A 21,561-nucleotide genomic window follows, 5' to 3' on the forward strand; every position below is an offset into this window, starting at 1 on the left:
CTACGGCTGAGCGAGCATTCCTCACTCTGCTGTGACCTCATTGACTTGGTGTTTCCACTGGAACATTTGGAAAGCACCCTGATTCATGGCTTTCTTCATTCTGCCAGTATACAAATTTTGTGAAACATGGAATCCATGGGACATGGAATTTGGGGTAACCTAAGTCTATGCTCCCAGACCATGGTCACTCATATTTGCCTTTAGAATGGATTATTTCCTTCTTTCAGGAGCTCTGTTGTTATATCAACACTATTCAGGAATAACAGAATAACAGAACCAATAAATAAAAAAATACTCAACCCATTAAAAAGAAAACATGTAATGCTGAACATGCAAACTTGCTTTGTCTTAAAGAGAAGAAGCAGAAATAAACAGGAAGGAACACTATACACATCAAGGAGAAAACTAGGAACGTACCAGAGGACGCTTCCAGTCTTTCCAGTCTGCTGATCAGCCAGTCGAGGGAGCCAGAAAATTGAGCACAGTTTTTACGATTTCCTCTAATTAGAGCCGCTGCAAAAGAAGAACTCACATTAATGTGATTTTCAAGCTCAGGGACCAAGGTAAGGTTGCAAGAGGCATCCAATATGGGATGGAGAGAGCACAAAGCATCTCCCAGTGTCATCTAAACCACATGCAAATGCAACTACACACACAAAACTGGATGCTTTTGAAAATGTCTTGGCATCTTTGGGAAGGGACTGAAAACTCCTCTTCTCATTAGAAGGCAAACAATTCTGGAAAGTAACGATTCACACAGGGAGGTGATACTGAAGAGGAGCAGAAGCCAGTGCTCTGGAAGTTTCCCCACTTGGATTCTAACATGCGTTGCTTTTAATTAGCCACCAGACTGAACTATTTGATCTCTCCAGAGCCCAATTTTCACACCTATGCTCCAAAGAAGTTAAGAACATATCAGACTTCCTGAGACAAACTAAAAGGACATGCAGCTAGCAGCTAGGATTCTAACAAGTGTGCTGGTAGTTGTAACTAAACGAAGCAGGTAAAAGGATGGCAGACCAGTGACTAATAAAGTCGTAAGTCACTCAGGTCTATCTACCGCTCTTCATTTAGAGGTCCCCAATCATATAAAAGACAGAAACAGTTTAGAGAAACCTATGATAACTTTTCCTAGACATAGCATTCTCAAATTCTTTAAGGCCCCTTTTCACATGAAATTCTGAAATGACAATTATTTCCACCCAGTTTATAGACTCACATAAAAAGAAATTGAATTTTCACATTAAAAACTCAGCAGATTCAGTTCTGTGACAGCAAGTCTAGTAATTTTTTTTTTAACAGAAGTGCTATGCTTAAACCTGTAAGACTATTGAGAAACAGTGTAAGTGCTCGAAGGTGTGGGTGAGATTTTTGAACAGCATGATATTTAAAGGCAGAAAGATATCCCCAGAGGGACAGTCATTATCCGCAGTCTTGCCACACTAGGAAGCAGATAAAGGACTGGAGTCTGAGGCTCTCGCCTGCAACCTACTGCTTAAGAACAGGAGGATGAAAAGCCTACAGTTAGACTGCGCAAACCACACTTAAAAATGCCCTTCACATCTCCTTTCAAAGGAAGTCAACGAATAAAGTTGGTTCCTGCTCAGACAGTAAAATAGAAAACCACGAAGGACGGAAAGTTTTCTCTCTCTCTGAAGAGAGACTTGGGAGCCTCCGGAACACAATAAAGGGAGTACAGACCGTGACTGTGTCTGGGGACAGGTTCTTTCCCCAAAGCCTGCCAACCCAAATTTGATCATGAAGACCCATATATGGTGGAAGGGATGGACCAAGGCCTACAAGCTGTCCCCTGACCTCCACATGTGTACCGTGGCATGCCTTTGTCTCCCCTTCTTAAGATGGCTAAAAAGTTTAAGAACATTTAGATTACTAAGAAGACACTTAAAGTCCACTAAACACTGGAAGTGAACAATTTAAGAGGGTATTAGAGAAATAAGGACGCTGTCCCTGAGGATGAAGGACCTTGGTAACTGCAGTTGGGTGATTCCTGCCCAAAGATACTGGAGTAAAAGAAGCACCTACAGAATCAGGTGTTCTCTATTGACCATAGGAAGGAAGTTCCACAGAGGAGTTGCTCTGTGTCTATTCAGTGGGGATACTGAGCCAGCATCGTGGCTTTAAGGAAAAGAGGTTGGGCGTGGGTCACTACATGCACAAAGCCAAGTAGGGGTTAGCAAAGAGCCACCCAGATGAGGGTAGTTACTGCCTTAGCACAGGAATAGTAAGACAGACTGGCTCTTCTGTGAAGTTCTAATCTGGCTGCAAGAGAAAGTGGTTCTTAGCTACTGCTAGCCACCCCACCCCAGGATGTCAGTCTTGACATCCTGCACGGAGTGCACAGCCACAAAACCAAGTACTAACAACAGTGCAGTCCCCCTCTCTTCAGCACCCAGAACAGATCAGGAGCAGCTGTCTGGGGAAAAAGCTGCTTCGAAAGATGGCATCCAGGTCATGCTCGGGCTTATGAACACAGAGCTGAGTCCACACACAGGCGGTGGTGTCCTGGAACTATGGGCACACACCAGCCTTTGCGGTCTTCTTGCCCAACTTCTCAATGTTCTGAAGTGTTAAGAGTTAATGTCTTCATGCCAGTAAGATGGCTCAGCCGGTGAAGGCTCTTTTACAAGTTGGCCCCAAAGTTCTGCTTGGAGACTATAGCATGCAAACGCATGTGTACACACACACAAATAAACAAATAAGTAAATACTTTTAAAGATTAGAGCCCTATAAGTATATAACCATATTTAGAAAGATATCGATGTTGGCGATAAAACAAAGTCCTATGAAGTATGTCTGTGACAGTCATTGCTGTTTCATGGAGAAGAGAATATGACAACATAGTAAAACACAGAAAATAGCATGTCTTGATTTGAAACACAATGCCTTGCCAGGACCATGGGGAACAAAACAGGAAGTAGCTCTGTTTGGGGTAGCTCCTGTGCTAACATTTGGGAAGGCCAGGCAATTGGTTTTCATCACTTGTAGCCTTCCCCAGTGTTCCAGCATCCAGAAATATTTGCCTCCCAGCAACACTAGAAAATGTTCTGGAGGCATTGAAGTCTCTAGCTGATGTATCCTTTTGTGACAGTCAATACCCATCACAGTGACAAATTGTCAGAGAAAACCATTTGAAAGGAGTTAAGAGTAATTCTGTGTCATTAGTTTCAATCCACAGGATCCACTATTTTTGTGCCTGTGACAAGATATAAACACAGTAGCAAAGGGGCCCCAGGAAAACTGCTCTCATGGTCGAAGACAGGAAGCAGATAGAAAGAAGGAGGGACTAAGGACAAGGTATGCCAGCCGAGGACCAATCCTCATTGGCCCACCTTTCTCCAAGGGCCTCACCTCATACCTTCTCCTACCTTAAGTGATGCCTTTGTGGTAGTTAATCTTGTCAGCTTAGCTGGATCTGGAATTAACAACAAGGCAAGCTGCTGGGGACACCTGTGAGGTAATGTCTTGATGAGGTGATCTGAAGTAAGAAGAGTCACCCCAAGTGTTGACAGCACTGACCAGTGGCAGCCCAGATAAATGTAGATTTCTACTGCTGTTGGAACCCTTCCCTGTTATCAAAAGCAAGAATCTTTTGGCATCCAACATACATTGAAGACCAGCAGCTCTCTAGGGATCTCTCAGACTCTCAAGTGTGAGGAAGCCATTGTTGAACTACTCAGCCTGTATTGTGTGAGTCAATCCAAAACCCTCCTTTCAAGATACACTCATTCTATTGGGTCTCCTCCTCTAGGAAACCTGTTTCTAGTAGACAGTCAAATTAAGGCTCCATTTGATCAATACACTGATTAGCTCAGAGCCCCCATAGTTCAATCCCAAAAGCCCCACTTATAATACTGCACTGGGACCTAAGCCTCCACCTCCCCAACTCTTAAAGGATTCAGAGACTGGTCACTTTGCTAAACAAGAAAGAGCAGCAGCCTGCTCTGTTTATTTTCTGCTTCGAATCCTCAGCAAATGAGAATTCATAGTTTGCCAGAGGACCATTTCTCAGACATCTTCAGAAAGCCGTCCTGGCTTGTCTGTATTCCACAGATTAATTATGTGGATGTCAGAAAAGATATATGCAAGAGGGCCACAGCGATGCTCCTCCAATTCCAAGTACAGGTGTCTGTGACATCCTGATGTCTTCCTGACGGCAGCTCATAAATCCACCTTTATCAATCTCTACCTAAGACTAGACTCACTAAGTCTATGTCAAGCACCAAATTGTTATAGATTATCACTCTGTCTTCTGTGTTTGCTCTCTATATGACAAGCACCCCAAAGAACTGGGCAGCAACAGCAGGAAGCAGCTCATTTCCTCCATAGCTCGAGCAGAGAATCTGAAGTCCAGCTATTTGGGGTTTGTTTTTATTTTGTGGTTGTTTTATATGTGTGTGTGTGTGTGTCTGTGTGTGTGTCTGTGTGTGTGTACATTGTGTAGGATTCAAGTCCTTAGACAGGTTATACAAACATGTTATCCATATGCCCTTGAATCCTTGAGTCTTTGGAAGAATCAGGGAGGGAGAGTCATAAATTTAAAGTTGGTATTTAAAGTAAACCTTTTGAGAGCTAAGGAAAATGAGCTACATGGGAATGTGACATAGAAATCTATTACAAAACTCTAATGACTATGGCAGAACTGAACCTCTTCTAAGCTGGAGTATAAATTCACATGGGCTTATGGTCTCCGAAAGTCAAAATGTAATCTATGTTTGCACTTCTTAACTCTTTTCCTGGTCATTAAATCAGTGATCACTAGAATAGTAAGAATGAAAACAGCTCCAGCCTAAAACGCATGCCAGGAGAGTAAAGCCACCTCATACAATGCCTGAAGCACCACGACCCAGAGACCTAGGATAGAACCAAACACAACTGAAGGGCAAAAACATATCAATGCAACGATGCCTAGCAATATTCTTCTATACACATAGATTGGTGCCTAGTCCAATTGTCATCAAAGAAGCATCATCCAGCAACTGATGGAAACAGATGCAGATACCCACAGCCAAACATTAGGCCGAGTTCAGGGAATTGTGTTGAAGAAAGAAGGGAAGAAGGGAAGGGAAGGGAAGGGAAGGGAAGGGAAGGGAAGGGAAGGGAAGGGAAGGGAAGGGAAGGGAAGGGAAGGGAAGGGAAAGGATCACTTCAGAGGTCAGAAGGAGGCAGTGGATCCCCTAGAGCTGGAGTTACAGGAATTGGTAGCTACCCAGTGTAGGTGCTGGAAGATGAATGTGGGTCCCCTGCAAGAGCAGCACATTCTCTTACCTACTGAGGCATCTCTCCAACCCTACAATTGAAATCATAATCAAGATGTAAGTAAGCCTTTCTGTTCCTTCACAGTTAATGTCATACCACAGGCTTCCAAACAGAAATAGAGAAACAATTTGGTTTGCTTCACACAGGTTTCCAAATGATAGATTTATCTCAATTTTCAATGATTCCACAGTACTACACTTAAGTATACCACAAGCTCTGTAGCCAATCCCCTGTTGATAAAAAGATTGCTTTCAATTTTATGGTATTTACAAGTAATTGTACAGTGGATGCTCTTTTCATATTTACACAAATATAAGTATAGAACACACTTCTTAAAGCAGGGTGTTGGAGAGCAAAGGAACACATCTAAAATTGTATATGTAGTCAGACCAGGATTGGCCATCCTATTAAAAATTCATCATTCATGCTCCAACCCAGAACACAGTAGTCAACATTTTCCCTAACATTGTGCATGAGCAAGATTATTTTCTGTGTCAACCTAGTCAAAACATAAGATTCTTATTATTTTAATTTACATTTATTTGCAATGGTAAAAATCTTTTATTATTTCATTTGTTATTGTATTAGCCATTATTTCTATCTGCTTATTTTTTTTAGATATTTTTTATTTTTCTTTTGGGTATATAAAACTCCACATTTTAGAGGAACTAATTAGGATTTTACATTCATGGAAACTTTAGCATATTTCTCCAAGTCCCATGGCTGTATTGTTTGACAATGATACTATCTATCATGCCAACTATTTTATGTGATCCCACTTATTGGTCTTTGGTTAGTCACATATTACCATTATCTAATAAAACTGTTATGAGATGGTGAAGGCAGCCCAGTCAACAGCTGCACACATCCTTGCTGGCATTGGGATGTCTGTTGCTGTCTTTTCCATTCCACTCTAAGCTCCTTGAAAGCTTGCACAGATGCTGTATTTTGGCCACCACTGTCCCTCAATGCCTGGGTGAGAGTATTTCCCAAAGCAGGTATTTAACAAATAGTTAATCCATTCATGAAACCTGGATAATGATCTGAATATTGGATTCAAACACTCACATGCTGCTATCCTAATCCTTATGAATGACACTAAGAGATGGTGTCATTGGGTTGGAATGAGGTCATCAGAGTGGAGGGTTAGTGTATTCAGAAAGAGCCTAGAGAGATGTTCACACCTCTGTAGAATATGGTCAGAAGATATTTCTTTAGATTGCCTCTCACCAGCCCTCTGCAGACACAGTGTGTGCTGATGGCTTGAACTTACTTCTGCCTCCAGAAGAATGAGAAACTGTCATTTGTTGTATATAAGCCGTTTATCTACCTTATTCATCTTGTTGCAGCAACTCAGACTGCATGAGAGGTTCTATTGGCATGGAAACATATAAGACACTAAGTCTATGATCCCCCAATCTGGATGTCTCTGTTATACAAGGATGTCTTATTCAGAGACGAGGCAAGAAGCTGAGGTACTTAAGAAAGCAGGCAGAAGGGAAAAGGAACCATTCCTGAGGTGAGGCATTTAAATAAATATATAGCCAAAATAATCTGGACAAATAGGTGCAGACGTAGCTTAACAAAAAGACTTGGTCAAGGACTGCAGCATGGAAAGGCAAAAGTCAAGAAACATGAACACACTAGGGAAAATCTTTATCTTTTGCTGCTTTGAAAACCAAGTTTATTTTTTAATTTTATTTATTTGTATGTGTGTTGTGGGGAGTTCACTGAGGACAGGACCAACAGAGCCCATAAGAAGGTGTGTCAGATTCCTGGAGCTAGAGTTACAGGCAGCTGTGAGCTGCCTGATGTGGATACAGGGAACCCAACTACAATCCTCTGCAAGAAAAGTACATGTGCTTATCCAATGAGCCATCTATTCATTCTGAAAATTAAATTTAAAAGTAAAATATATTCATGAGGCTGAAGCTACTCTGTGTGCTTAGTACCATACAGCTATTACACTGGCAAGATGTAAATTTTAGGAAATTCTAATTATGTCAATATTAAGTAATAGCACCATCAAATCCTTTCTTAATCAAATGAGCTATAAATAATTAAGGAAGCACGTATAGGCGTTTAAGAATATTCAAATCTTGCAGGTATTAATTAATGATAGACACTCTATAAGTATAATTCTTCACTGAAGAAAGTACTAGAAAGAGGCAATTTAGAGCAACTACAAAGAGTGGGTGAGATCAGGGATTGGAGAGGAAGAGGAAAGTCAGACATGGGATGCCTTGTTCTAGGAAACGTGAGACCAGAGTTAGAGTCAATGAAAATCCTTGATGAAGGCAGAATGGGCTACCCAAGGTCTGAGATTAACATAGGAAGACATGAGGACCAGAGTCAGAGAAAACAGACAGAAACTTGACAGCATCTCAGCATCCTGGAGGTCTCTAGCTCAGTCACCCCGGGTACCACTGGTGAGTCAGTGCTGTACATCCCAACATTCTCAGACATTCAACATCCTCACACAGCATGATGTCACTCTGCATACAACCTGTGTGCCTCCTGCCACACACTCTACATCATCTCTGGGTCATTCACATCAGACAAAGTGAATGGTTGTTTACTTGTATGGTTCACAGAATAATGACAAGAAAAGAAATCCATCCATGTTTAGTTCCAACACAGTATTTTCTATTATTTTCAATCCACAGTCACTTGAAAGTGTGAATGCCACACCTATGAATATGAGGGATGGCTGTATTTGCTGAGAATCAGCTGGGTGTGGGATGCTGCCAGTGCAGATGTAGGAAGTGGAGACACTATATCCAGAGAGAGAAAGAGAGAGAGAGAGAGAGAGAGAGAGAGAGAGAGAGAGAGAGAGAGAGAGAGAGAGCAAGCAGAATTCCCGACTCTTAGTGCAGCAAGAAGTGTAAAGAAACTTTGTTTCCCCCCTTCCCATCACAACTTGATTGGAGAAAGTACTAGAAAGAAAGTGAATAGTACTTTCTAGATGTGAAAACCAAAGACCAGTACATTCTAAGAATAATCATGCCATATCATGATCTAGAACTTCCCTTGTCATATCCAGAAGACAGACATAAGGGTTTCTTTCCTAGGGCATGAGTGAAATACAGCAGAAGATGAAGACAAAGTAACACTAGGTTGACAAGAGCAAAGGATGACACAGAAAATAACCAGAAGGAAAAGGATGCTGGGGGTTGAAAAGGAGGAAAGAAGGAAAGTACCGTCCAGGCTAAGTATGGAGACACAAAAATCAAATACCAGCTGCCCAGCAACTCTACAGACAGGATTCAAAACAATAGGTGTCAGCTGGGCGGTGGTGGCGCACACCTTTAATCTCAGGACTCGGAGGAAGAGGCAGGTGAATCTCTATGAGTTCAAGGTCAGCCTGGTCTATAAGAGCTAGTTTCAGGACAGGCTCCAAAGCTACACAGAGAAAGCCTGTCTCGAAAAAAACAAAATCAAAAACAAACAAACAAACAAAAAAGTGCTACTTGTTATCTGCCTGGTGCGTTAACTCATAAAATCAGCAGAATAACACTAGAAGCAGGCAACTCTACTTTTTCCACTTTTCCAATCAGAACATTGAGCTACATTTGAGGCTAGGGTCTGGGGAGTGGAAATGATATTTTCTCTGAGGCTGTTGCCTACATGAGTTTAGACTTCCATTTCTCAATGAAAAGGCCCAATGAAAAGGGAGTAAGAGACCCATTGTTTTTGAATAAAGTGAATTAATGGATATATCCACTCCGCTATGAAAAAATCAATGAATATCTCTGCAAGGTGTTTATTAAATAAGTTAACATAACATTGATTGAATGTGACTCTGCCCAATGCACAGTGTGGGGCAGCAGATAAAAGCACTCTGCTTAAATCCTTGGTTCATCCAACCATTTACATGGATGAAGCACAGGAGCTAGCATCCCTGATGGACAGGCAAGCTTCCCCTGTAACTTTTGCCCTCCAGCTCAGAGCCACTAGCATCCCTGATGGACAGGCAAGCTTCCTCTGTAAGGTTTGCCCTCAAGTTAAGAGCCTCTTGGATCCACGCTGGACAGACAAGCTTCCCCTGTAACATCTACCCTCTAGCTAAGAGCCACAAAGTACAAGGGCTTAACTAAGGTTTAAAGCTTGGTTAGTACTCATCCACCCAGCCCTTTGACAGAGTTCCTGGTTCTGGGATGGCTATGATTTGGGGCTGTGAGATGGCAGGTGTGGGTTTCAGATTGTTGGAGGAAGGAGTGGGCTCTTTTTCTCAAGACAGAATTTCCCTTGCCTCCCCAACACCGAAGTGGAAACACACTGCAAGCTTGTAACCTTGCAAAAGCTAGCTCTGGTCCTAAAGGAAAAGCAGACTGTGGTAAGCTGACCACACAGCAGGCGGGGAGGGGGGGGACAGAGAGACAGACAGAGAGAGAGAGAGAGAGAGAGAGAGAGAGAGAGAGAGAGAGAGAGAGAGAGAGAGAGAGAAAACTGGTTCTCCAGGTACGATGAAGACACTGTGCTATATTTTATGATAGACTGCCATTTAAATGATATTTAAGGCATGGCTACATCACTTTACCCATACACCTGCTGCCATCTCTCTCTACTGGGACAGGTGCACCAATTTAAAGTCACATCTCTCATCAGGTTCCAATAAAAGAAGCCACAAACCTAATTACAACTCTTGTGCAATTCCCAGCATTTTGTAGAGTATATTAAAGCTATTCAATGGACTCTAAAGCAATCAAATTAAAGACCCCCAAATTCTGTGCAGTGATAGGGAGTGCCCTTGAGGGATCTGTGGCTTCAAGGGGAGGTTAAGTGAGTGCCTGACTGCAAGCAACTTGAATGGTGAGTTCCGTCAAGTCCCTATCACTCCAGGGTCATGTTAGTTACTCCTGGGAAGGTGAGCACATGACGAGATGGGGTCATAGACACAAAGAGAAAAATAGGGCATCATATTGTGATATGTGTGCAACTTGCTCCACCTTATAACACACCACTGGCCAAACATACAGTTTGCCTGCAGCCAATCCATATCATATCATGTAAAGAAGTTACACTAGGGTGTCAGAAAGGTACCAAACTCGGTTAAACTCCCGCCAAACTGAAGTTTTTTTCCTCTGTCTCTTTCTGCTGCCTTTATTATTTATTCGTTTGGCTGGTTGGCTGGTTTTTGTTGTTTTGTTAAGAAATTCAATGCCATTAAATCCACATTTGCAAGGAAATGTACTCTCTAGAAAATGTACTCTCTAGATTTTGGTGCCAGAAAATCTTTATCCTGATAATAGTTGTGGGTAAATAGCAAAACTAGACTCCTACAAATACTACAAAGCCTCAGTATTCCTGGTCTTGTTCAGAGGGTGCGAACACCAACCCCATGAAAGCACCAAATTGCATGGGCTTAATTTTAATGGCATATCAAAGTGCTCATCCAAAGAAAACATTAAAAATTCTAACAGGAACAATTATGAATAAATTGTCTTATGACTCTATAAATTTTAATGAAGTTTAATTATATTTTAGAGGATTTCCAAATATTTTGACTACCTATTCTTCTTCACATTAAAAAATACTTCATCATTTTTAATTCAGTTATACTTTCCTATTCCATCAAAATTCAATCATCTAACTAATATCGATATAGTAACAGATATTGGGTACCTGCAATACACCAGGCATTAAACCAAATGATACACAAATCTCAGAAAGCTGATAGTCTTGCCTTTAAAACAAACCCCAAGTACCACTCAGTAAGAATTATGATGAGTGATATCATACAGGTAACATGTTAACTGCCATGAAAGCAGCTTACTGGAATGTTATAAACCACCGCAAATGTTGCTCAAAATGAAATATATCTGGAAGCTGGCAAACCAGATCCTATGAACACTACAGGAGGACACTAGAGCAACCCCTGACAAACTAGAGCTGAAAGGAAAGGGACTTTGTAACACCACTTGAGGACCAAGAAGGAAATAAGTAATACTGGTTATTATCAGAGCCCTGCCAAAGCCACGCCCTAACCAAGACACAACTACTTCAATGATGGCCTTCCTCACTCCGAGAAGGATTTATCCATAAAGCATCATTGGCTTTAGGTCAATGCTATTAAAACTTAAAAGTCCTGACTAGGAGGCATTCTGCACAACTGCTATAATGTTATTTTCCATAGAAACACAGCCATGGTCCTTACCCAGCAACTCGTACAGAGAATTCAGAATGGATTTCCAAGACTCCCCCGCTTCTCTCCCTGCGACATCTGCAAAGTGGGCTGCACTGCTGTAGACGTGCAGGCGGTCTATGCACTCCAGAACCAAGTTGATCATTCCCTGTGAGAGGGGGTAAAAACAAATCACCATCAGAAACCAACTCTGCGCTGAGTGTGCAGTTCATCTATGTGATCCCAGCATGCAGGAGGCTGATGCAGGAGGATCACTGTGAGTTCAATCGTAGTCTGGGCTACAGAGTAAGCTCTATCCCAAAAGAAAGAAACCAGCTGTGCTCTGGACAAAAGAAAAAAGGGAATAACTTGATTTTAAAGAGAAGTCTAGCTTAACATCATCAGTTCATTATAAAGAAAACTAAGATCATTTATTCAAAAGACAAGAAGAAACATGCCTGCATGAGAAATTAAATATTCCTCAGATAACTAAGAATTTCAATCTTGGTTTCCATTCTCAAACAAAAGTGAAAAAAAATGTAAAATGATTTCTTTACACTTACCTTGTAAGGTTTAACTGTTGTTGGGATTAACAGGTCATGAGTGATATTCTACTATTAGCGACTCATCCTTGTTTTTAACTATCATTATTTTAACTAGTAAATTAAAGACATAGTGAATTAAGTGAAAGAAAGCAACCAAAAATAAATTTTAGAGCAACTGAAATACTTATTTACAGGACGCAGCCTACAGAGCTTTCATCGCTGGGCTGAGGCTTGCGGAATGAGGCAGCCCCATGAAAACAAAAGCTATAAAACACCCACAGACCAAATTCACTCACTGGACAGGATTTGAGCAGCAGCCATGGGGCTCGGGCTCCTTCTGGGTGGTCATATGATATGTGACAAAATGACAAAGAAAAAAATGACTTATCCACATTTGACTGAAAATATTTAAATTTGTATTTTAAATTGTCATAGCCTAATATTTAGGTGGAATTTCACTAGGTACGAAATAATTGCTGCTCAACAACTGGTCGAATGATCCGGCATATGTGAACATACGAACTCCTTCAGTTAATCCCTCTTGTTCTTACTATTATCTTGTATAGCCCTTCCTGCAATTGTGCCTTGATGACCATAGATCGTTTCTTTTATTTACACAGAGAAACAACTGCAAAATTTGGTATCAGTTTCAAAAGTATCAGGAATAAGTAACAGCTTTAAAAGTACAGCATGGATTTTGGGATTATGGAAACTCAACAACATCCTCTACACTTTTTCCTTATGCTTTTGCAAGTTCCTTTATTCTTGTAAGAGAGACGGGGAGAAAGGAAGAGGAGAAGTGTTTTATTTTTAATCATATATGTAAATGTTTGTGTGGGTATGTGATGTGCACACGCCTGCAGTACTTCCAGAGGTCACAGCGGGCACGCTATCCCCAAGAACTAGAGCTACAGGCAGTATAAGCCTCCTGGCATGTGCGCTAGGAACCTTAGGGCTTCTAGGAGACAGCAGTGCATGCTCTTAACCTCTGAACCATATCTCCAGCCTAAGTTAGTTCTTGAAAAAAACTTACTGCCACGTTGGAAACGCTTAGAACTGCTTAGGCCTGCTGAGACCCTCGCTGGCTCTATTGTCTAAAAACTAATACTTAAAGGCTTGAAACCTGTGGTACCCATACTGACAACCACCTCAGGACATTAGGTTGGCAAACTGATTGTTTGACTCTGGCATAAAGTATAGTACATGAGTTTGAGGTTTTTGTTTGTTTGTTTTTCTAAACAGTGGGCATTGAGTAAAATAAATCATACATGCAAAGGCACACGTGAGACTGGGGATAGCTCCCCCATTTGTCCAGTACATAAAAGTACCTGGGTTTGTCTCCAGCAACACACACACACACACACACACACAGAGAGAGAGAGAGAGAGAGAGAGAGAGAGAGAGAGAGAGAGAGAGAGAGGTAAAAGGGGTATACTCTGTTCAACAGGAAACTGGAGTTCACCCTCTTCTTTGGGATCCAGCTTCCCTCCTGGTTCAGTTTCAAGCCCTTTTGACCTGAGGCTCTTTCAAGGTGTTTCTTGTAGCCTACAAGGCCTCGTGAGGTAGGTGTGTGTGTGTGTGTGTGTGTGTGTGTGTGTGTGTGTGTTCTATATTTATGGAACCAATATAAAACAGTGGGATCAAAGTGTGTTCATTTGTTCAGCTTATTGGGGCTGTGTTTTAATACCCAGAGCTTTGAATATGACTAAGAAGCACCTTCCAACAAAATGCTGCAAACCTAAACCCATTAAAGTCAAGTCTAAGACAGTCACAGGGCAGACAGCCTGCTGTAACACTGAACTGCCTCTACTGGAGTCCACCCAGCAGCGCACTACTGCAGTGTTAAAAATGGTCCAGTGAGAGTTGATGGTAAAATTAAGTGTCCCTTGCCGGGAAGTGACACAGAAATGAAGGTAATGAGCAGTTTTCTCCCAAGCCTGCTCCTCTGCACAGAACTGCCCTTGTTACTCTCTACTGGGATGTAAAGAGATGTGGAACAGACAGGCAATTTCCCTCACGACGAAGTCATTTTCCCAAGAGAACAACAAAAGATGGACGGGTGTGATCTCACCTCTTCCTGGAAGAGATTCTGCCTATTCTTCAGGGCTCGCAGCCTGTTCTGCTTGTCCTCATGTTCCAAGTGCTCATCAGGGGGATGGAAGTAGCCGATGAGGTCCTGCAAACTCAGGCTCACAGACTCGATGGGCAAGTCAATGGTGGGTCCCTTTGCTTTCTTGCTGAGAGCATCTAAGCCCCTGAATCAATAGCAAAGACTTCTCTGGGTTAGTGATCCACAATTTCAGTTCCATGTTTTTCAATTGGCAGATGATTTGACATTGACAGGCTCTCTTACAGAAGGCACAAAGGAATGTGCAAGGCATCCTTTCTACCAGCCATAACGGCCATCTTCACATTACAGCTGTGCAACACAGTGACTAAGCATCCCAGACTACAGCATCCAGAGTCACGCCTCTAGGACAAACCCAGTTGGACCAATAGAGAAATGATCCAGATACAAAGTCAACTGATAGCACTACTTTAAGATGTAAGACCACGTCTTCCCTGATTCATAGCTCTGACATTTGCTTGTTTAAGGTTGGTTTGGCTTTTGGTAAGGGATTATTTTAGGTTTTACTAACATTGACACTAGTCGCCACTCTATAACTCCTATCAGTTTAAAAAAAGCATGCATTTGTTGGGGTTGGAGAGATGCTTGAGCAGTTAAGAATGTTTACTGAGTTCTGTCCTAGCACCCGCAGCAGGCAGCTCACAACCATCTGCAACTCCAGGGCCAGGGTTCCGATGCTCTCTCCCAGACTCAGTGAGCACATGTACTCACATCCACAAAACTCCACACAGACACCTAAGTTTTAAAATTAAAACTATATCTTTTAAAGTCTCTCTCATGAACTCAGAGGGACAGCAAAGCTCTCCTCGGGGCAAGTCTGAATAGGAACATTTATGGATGACTGACCATGGTGTGCAGACACTAATAATTGCAGCCTCCTCGTCTTAGATGTTTACAGTCTGAGACTGATGGTCTGGAGAGGCCTCCTATCAAGACTAGCCAACCCCTCCCTCTGTGCTGTAACTAAGTTGAGGTTACACTTTTTGGTAGCAGATTCCACCTGATCTCAGCTTTCCTGTATGTGTGTCTATGTGTCTGTCCTTTATTCATTCCTTTGATACTCCTGGCCGGGGTTTCAGAACTCAAGCTTCTTGGGTATGGTGCTGATGGAATCAAAACCAGTCGCTAGTTTTATCGCCTCTGCATGGTTTTCAGATTAATATAAGCAATTGCTATTGTGTAGACTGGTACAGCAATGCAAGTGACACCAAACAGAAATCCAAATAATAAATGCAATATGAAGCTGGTTCCCAGCTCATTTCTAACATTATTCCATCTGATGAAGTTCAAGGTTTAAATGAGGCAGATAAGTGAAATACTAGCTATACATGAGGGTGAAAGCTGCATGCCATTTTAGATCTAAACACACACATACTGGTAAACACAGACAGCAGAAACACACACATACTGGTAAACACAGACAGCAGGAGCACCAATGAAGCAGAAAATAATGAGATGAACTTTAATGTAATCTTTGATAGGAAAGGTCTTTTTAATGTTGGAAAGCAAAAAAAATGATGATTAAGGCAGTAACTATTAAAATAATTTAGAATTATTTTTCTGAGCTAATAAATTGAAAAGATAAAATTAGTCAAGAATATTAATGAATAAAAGTATAATTCAAAAAATAAATGTAAACTATATCCATTGTCATAATCAGCAGTTTTTAAAGTATATATGACTGCAAATTTTAAATAATACATATTTTAAAATTTTCATTATGCTTAGTTACCAAGTATGCATATGGATTTGTGTATTTATTAAAAAAAATCTTCTCTTGGGTCTGCAAACTTAAACAGAGAAAAGCCTTCCATCTTTATATTATGTTAATGTAGTATATTAACATGCTGTTTCCAGAAAACAGTGTGGCCACAAGGTTAATTTGTTTCATGGATAAGAAATTATTTCAACTATTAGGAATAAAATTTATTCATTTTAAGAATCATGGCATTTTTAGTGTTTCACAAAATTCATCAAGTATCCAGCTGTCAAATATAACAGAATTTAATAAATACAGTGAAAAATTAAAAAATCATCATGACTGAGAGCTGTCTGTTACAAATTCATGTTCTCTAACATAAGCTGCAATTTAAATCGTATTCTGTGAACCTAGCAAAGCATATATTTATGAGGCTAGTGCATTTTAGAATGACCTAACTGTAAATTCAGGAAGAAAGCCAAACAGAAAGTATCAAAAAACATCACTACACAAATTACCTTATGAATCTATTAAAGAGGAACACTGTGCTCCGGATAACGCGGGCTGTGCGGGACTCTTCATGCTGTGATCTGGATAAGTTCAAGCCGTCATCCATGTGCCCTTCATGGTGCATAATGGCCTGCAGGGGCACGAAAGCAGCGTCATTTTCCCAGCAAGGTAGAGTGAGGGAGACATGCTCTTGCCGTGTGGGAGGCACGGCTCTGTAACCCCAGTCGCGCAGGAGGCAGAGACATGCGGATTACAGAAAGGGCTCAAGCCTAGCCAGGCAACTTATAGTGAGAGTCTGTTTCAAACTAAAATAATAACGGGAGCTGGGCATAGAGCGCAGACACAGAGTGATGCCTAGCATTGGAAGACCCTGGGCTCGATCCCAAATATTCCTCCTTGACAAAAATTAATTAAAAAATAAACCTTAAAAAGCTGAGATGGGGGAAAGGACCTGGAAGGAACTAAGAGTCAGAGTGAAGAGTGGAGTTGAGCACAATAAAATGCATTCATGTATGAAAGAAAATTAAATCACTTTTAAAAGATGAGCAATAATAGCAAATGGAATCAAAACCAGGCTAGGGGTGCTATTGGGCTCAGAGTAAATAACAGGCAAAGTCCCTGTACAAGGCAGCCATGCAGTACACTGACTACGGTATTGTTTTAAAGATAGTTCAATAATACATCGAGCTGAATGAAACAACAGCAAAACATTGCCCTATATCTGCATTTAATGATTTGTCCACAGACTAACAAACTACAAACCAACAGAGAGGGCAGCACTACGGATTCCATTCCATTCTCTGTGTGATATCATCAGCTGTATTGTGGACTGATCACTAAGCAGTAACCCCTGACTCTGAGGTATCAAAACTGTGAAAACACACACAGAGACACTAGTTCTTTGCTAGTTTTTATCTTGAACATTCCAAGAAAGCACAACACTGAGAGAGATAAGTACACATATCTACAGTGAACAGTTCAATGAATTTTCCAGAGATCACACACACAGACACACAGACACACAGACACACACACACGAGTGTGTGTGGCCAACGCCTACATCACAAAATCAGATAGATACCAGAATAGTTTCAAATCTCCCCAGGACTTCCTGTCTATGCCCTGTCTATCACAGCGCTCACCACCTTTCACGCTTTCAATGGCTCCAGTCAACTGGCTGCACGATGTATGTGAAGAACCATAGCATATGCCCCTTCAAGTATGGCTTCCTTCATTCAACACTTACAACAAGGGAATTCAGCACCCTGAATCAATTGTATAAACCAAAATATGTAACTGGAACTAAAATTATTGAGTATCTTGAGGAAAGAGAACCTCTGAAGCAAAAATAAATGAGACACAGATCTGTACTCAAAAGCAAAATGCTTCATTTACTTGCCTTTATTAGCAGAAAAATAATAAATATTATATTAAGCCTCAAAAAGGTCTCACAAAGAGGATAACTAACAAAGTAGAAAGATGGATTTGATGAAGATTTTAAAAATAGGATAAAAAAGATAGGAAAAATGAGTAAAGCCAAAATTTGATTCTCTGAAAAGATAGATAAGTAAAGCTCTCACAGATTTGACTGAAAATAAAATAGAAAGAAAGATCACAGAATGCAGGAAATTGATTATGATGATACAGTACTATGTGAATCCCAATGGTGAATACAAGCAGCAAATGGCCTGGCTGATTCAGAGGGACAATCAACAGGGATGGCCATGGGGAACATCCCTATAGTCCCAGTTATTCTAGAAGCTGAGACAGGAAGATCACTTGAACCCAGGAGTTAGAAGACAGCATAGGAAACAAAATGAGACTCTGTCCTCAAAAACTACAGTAAGCCCCAATATTCTAAAGGCGTTCCATCAACTAAGTATAAAATCAATTACACAGAGTTTGTTTTCAGGAACACTGGAGGGATATTTGGAGGCTCACAAGTTAGAAGACCTTGGGACTGGATGCTTGCATACATAAATGCAGGTACAGTTTCAAAGAGTTGATATCCAAGGCCAGGGGATGGAGAACTCTGTCTTGTCATCTGTCTTTCTAAGTCTGTGGTCTGGGGAAAGTCATTCCATTTGCCCTTGGTTGAAGAGAGACCAAGGATGAGTGGGGCTTCAGGACATGTGGAAATTAGCAAACATGCACATCACATGAAATTAAAACTTGACAACTCATAAAGAGAATTTAATTTTCCTCATGAATATATGTAATAGTTCTGAATAAAATGAGTTAATTAAATCTAGTAGGATTTTACCGGAATAATGGGCTATGGTCAAGTAGGGTTTAATTCTATGAATGTAAGGATCCTTTAGCAATTAGACGTCTGGTACCTTAATTATATGAGCAAATTAAAGGAAGCTAAAACATGATTTTCATTGGCTTTAACTTATAAAACTCAGAAATTGCTTCTATTTTTTCTCAAATACCACCAAAAAGTAATAAAATGAGACCACTTAAAAATAAAAATAATCTCAATTGCCTTAAGGATGCAAAATCCTGTAAGATCTACAAATCAGAAGTGAAATTCACAGTGAGGAACTATGTAAAAACAGATCAAATGAAAAAAGTCTGAAATTTTACAAAAGCTAGATGAAAATTTTTTAAGAGGAGGATATACTAAGCCAGGCTACCACCTTTAATCCCAGCACTCAGAAGACAGAGGCAGGAGGATCTCTGTGAATTCGAGGTACCTGTTCTATAAGAGTTAATTCCAGAACAGGCTCCAAAAGCTACAGAGAAACCCTGTCATGAAAGAAAATAAAAAGGAGGATATACTAATAAAAATAATATTAAGAGAAATAGCGATAGATAGATAGATAGATGGATAGATAGATAGATAGATAGATAGATAGATAGATAGATAGATAGATAGAAGGAAACTGAAAGAAATCTCTAAACAACTGAAAAAAGAAAACAGAAGTTTACTTAAGGAGGAACATGGCTAGACAAGAGAAACAAGCATGTTTGGGAGTAAAAGCTGTGAACACAGAACCGCAGTAGGTGCGCCCAAAACAGAGTAATGCAGACAGCTAGCACGGAATCAGCTAGCGAGTCCTGACCACTCAGTCTGTCTCTTGATTTCATTCTGAGACTCTCCCAAAGCAGCATCAGCAGTTAAGACTCTGTGATACTTAACTGTGATTATCAGTTTGTGTGGATTAAAAAGCATCTAGGGAATTAATGAGGCATGCCTTTGAGTGTATTTATAAGGACACTTCCAGAGAGGACTAAGTTGCAGGGTATTTCACATTCAGACCATAATACTGAGTAAATCAAGCCACACAGGAAGTATGCACAAAATTAGTAAGCTCTATATAAATGTTTTCAGAGCCCTGAGAGTATACAGTGGACGAGCTGGAAAGGGAAGAACATCGAAAGTGAGCATTCAAGTTTAGACTGAAGAATTGCTAAATCTTGGGCTGACAAAACAGGAGTCTTACCCTAAAGAGACAAAGCAGCCTATCAAAAACTCAGGTGTGAAAAGCTGTGATTTTTCTGGGGAAGGGCAAGTAGTTCACTTATGTGACACTGGGTCACTGAAAAGTGATGGCTAGAAATTGGGGAAAAGAACCAGGAGTGGTGGTGTATGCCTTTACTCTTAGCCCTTGGGAGGCAGAGGCAGGCAGATCTCTGTGAGTTCGAGGCCCTCCCAGACTAGATAGTTCCAAAGCTGCCAGAGCTGCATAGAGAGACTCTCTCTCAAAAAAGAAAAAGAGAGAAAGAAGGTAAGAGAGGGAGGGAGGGAGGGAGGGAGGGAGGGAGGGAGGGAGGGAGGGAGGGAGGGAGGGAGGAAAGACAAAAGAAACTGATGAAAGGACTGGAATGGAGGCGGCCTAGAATGGTACCATCACTAAGAAGAATGGTGGCTATCCGAAACTGATGAAAGGACTGGAATGGAGGCGGCCTAGAATGGAACCATCACTAAGAAGAATGGCGGCTATCCGTGAGCAAGAGGAGGCAGCAGTAGAATGAAGGACAAAGAAAAGTGGATAAGATAGAATCTAGAAGACAAGGAATTTATTCCCCTAATACCTGGATACATGAATCCCCAAACTGTAATCCTACACATCATTAAGAAAACCCCCACAAGGGTTTACCCAGAAAAAAAGGGGGTCTATCATGGTGGCATTGTTGAACAGAGCCAAGGGGCTGGAAATATCATAATTCACTAGGAGTAATTGTTACTGCATCCTCAGATATATGAATAGGATCTCAAAGACTGGGCACTGGATTTGTATGCAGAGGCAAGCAACTTGATCATCAAAATATTTTGGATGAAATACTAAATAAGTAAATGGTACAATTTGACATTTCGAGTGTAAGATAACGAACCCAGTGTTTCTTCATTTGTGAACACGAACACGGCTGCCATAAGCTGTGTTCATGTATGATCTTACCTTACGCTGTATAGATCCCATTCGTGCTGATTTCACATCTACAGACTGGTATGTGAGCCACAGGCCTGTATCCACATGTTGTATATAGCAAATGGAGTCTCCGTATTTGATTTCTGAGGTTCCCATGCCATCAACTTCTTTTCTCACCCCTACATCCAATTTTTCCTGTGTATAAAAAGAGAATAATATATATATTTTTTTAAAAAAGCAGTGTATATCAATAGACTCTTAAAAAACATGCCTTGAAGTTTCAGTTTTCTCAAGTCCCCTGAAATAATGACAATAGCTACATATTATTCTTTTAAGATTTATTTTATTTTTAATAATTTGTGTGTATGTTCATCTGGGGGGTGAGCAAGTATCTCTGGAGAGCAAAAGTGGGAGTCAGAGACCCAGGATCTGGAGTTAGAGGTGGTTATGAGGCCCCTGACTGTGTGCCGGAAACCAAACTCAGGTCCTCTGGAAGAGCAGCCTGTGCTCGTAACTGCTGAGCCATCTTTTTAGCCCAGGGCTCAGTTTTAACATCTATAAATAAAAGTATCTTCCTATAGGATCAGAAAAAAAATGAGACAACACTTTAAAAGTTTTGAACATATCTGGAATTTAAAAAAAAAAAATCCCTTCAGTTACCTGAATGACTCTGGACACAACTGTGAGGATGCTGATGTTAATGAGGCCATTAGTAATAACTGAATTTTATTCCTCTTGAACCAATCAGAGCTGTAGTTTGAGCGCCTGCAATTTTCAAAGTGGACTGTAGAATTTTGTGTTCCTAAGGAGAACTGAGATTCAGGAACGAACTAGGTCAAAGTCTTCAATCTTCTTCTTTTGAAGGTATGCGTGTGTGTGTATGTGTGTGTTTGCACACACAC

General features: G+C 40.8%; 1 protein-coding gene across 2 annotated transcripts in view; it reads right to left on the minus strand.

Annotated features, from left to right (window-relative positions):
• The window catches only part of Ryr2 (ryanodine receptor 2), a 565,815-nt gene that overhangs the window by 259,197 nt on the left and 285,057 nt on the right, over positions 1–21,561 (minus strand). For both annotated transcript variants that reach the window (XM_057787812.1, XM_057787811.1), the window contains 5 exons: positions 20,690–20,854; positions 16,292–16,413; positions 14,018–14,201; positions 11,435–11,570; positions 418–513 (listed from right to left, as the gene is read on the minus strand). In XM_057787812.1, coding sequence (XP_057643795.1) covers positions 418–513; positions 11,435–11,570; positions 14,018–14,201; positions 16,292–16,413; positions 20,690–20,854 — 703 coding nt within the window. The remainder of the gene's footprint in view (positions 1–417; positions 514–11,434; positions 11,571–14,017; positions 14,202–16,291; positions 16,414–20,689; positions 20,855–21,561) is intronic.

The sequence above is a fragment of the Chionomys nivalis genome, chromosome 13 (assembly GCF_950005125.1).
Source record: "Chionomys nivalis chromosome 13, mChiNiv1.1, whole genome shotgun sequence".
Lineage (NCBI taxonomy): Eukaryota > Metazoa > Chordata > Mammalia > Rodentia > Cricetidae > Chionomys > Chionomys nivalis.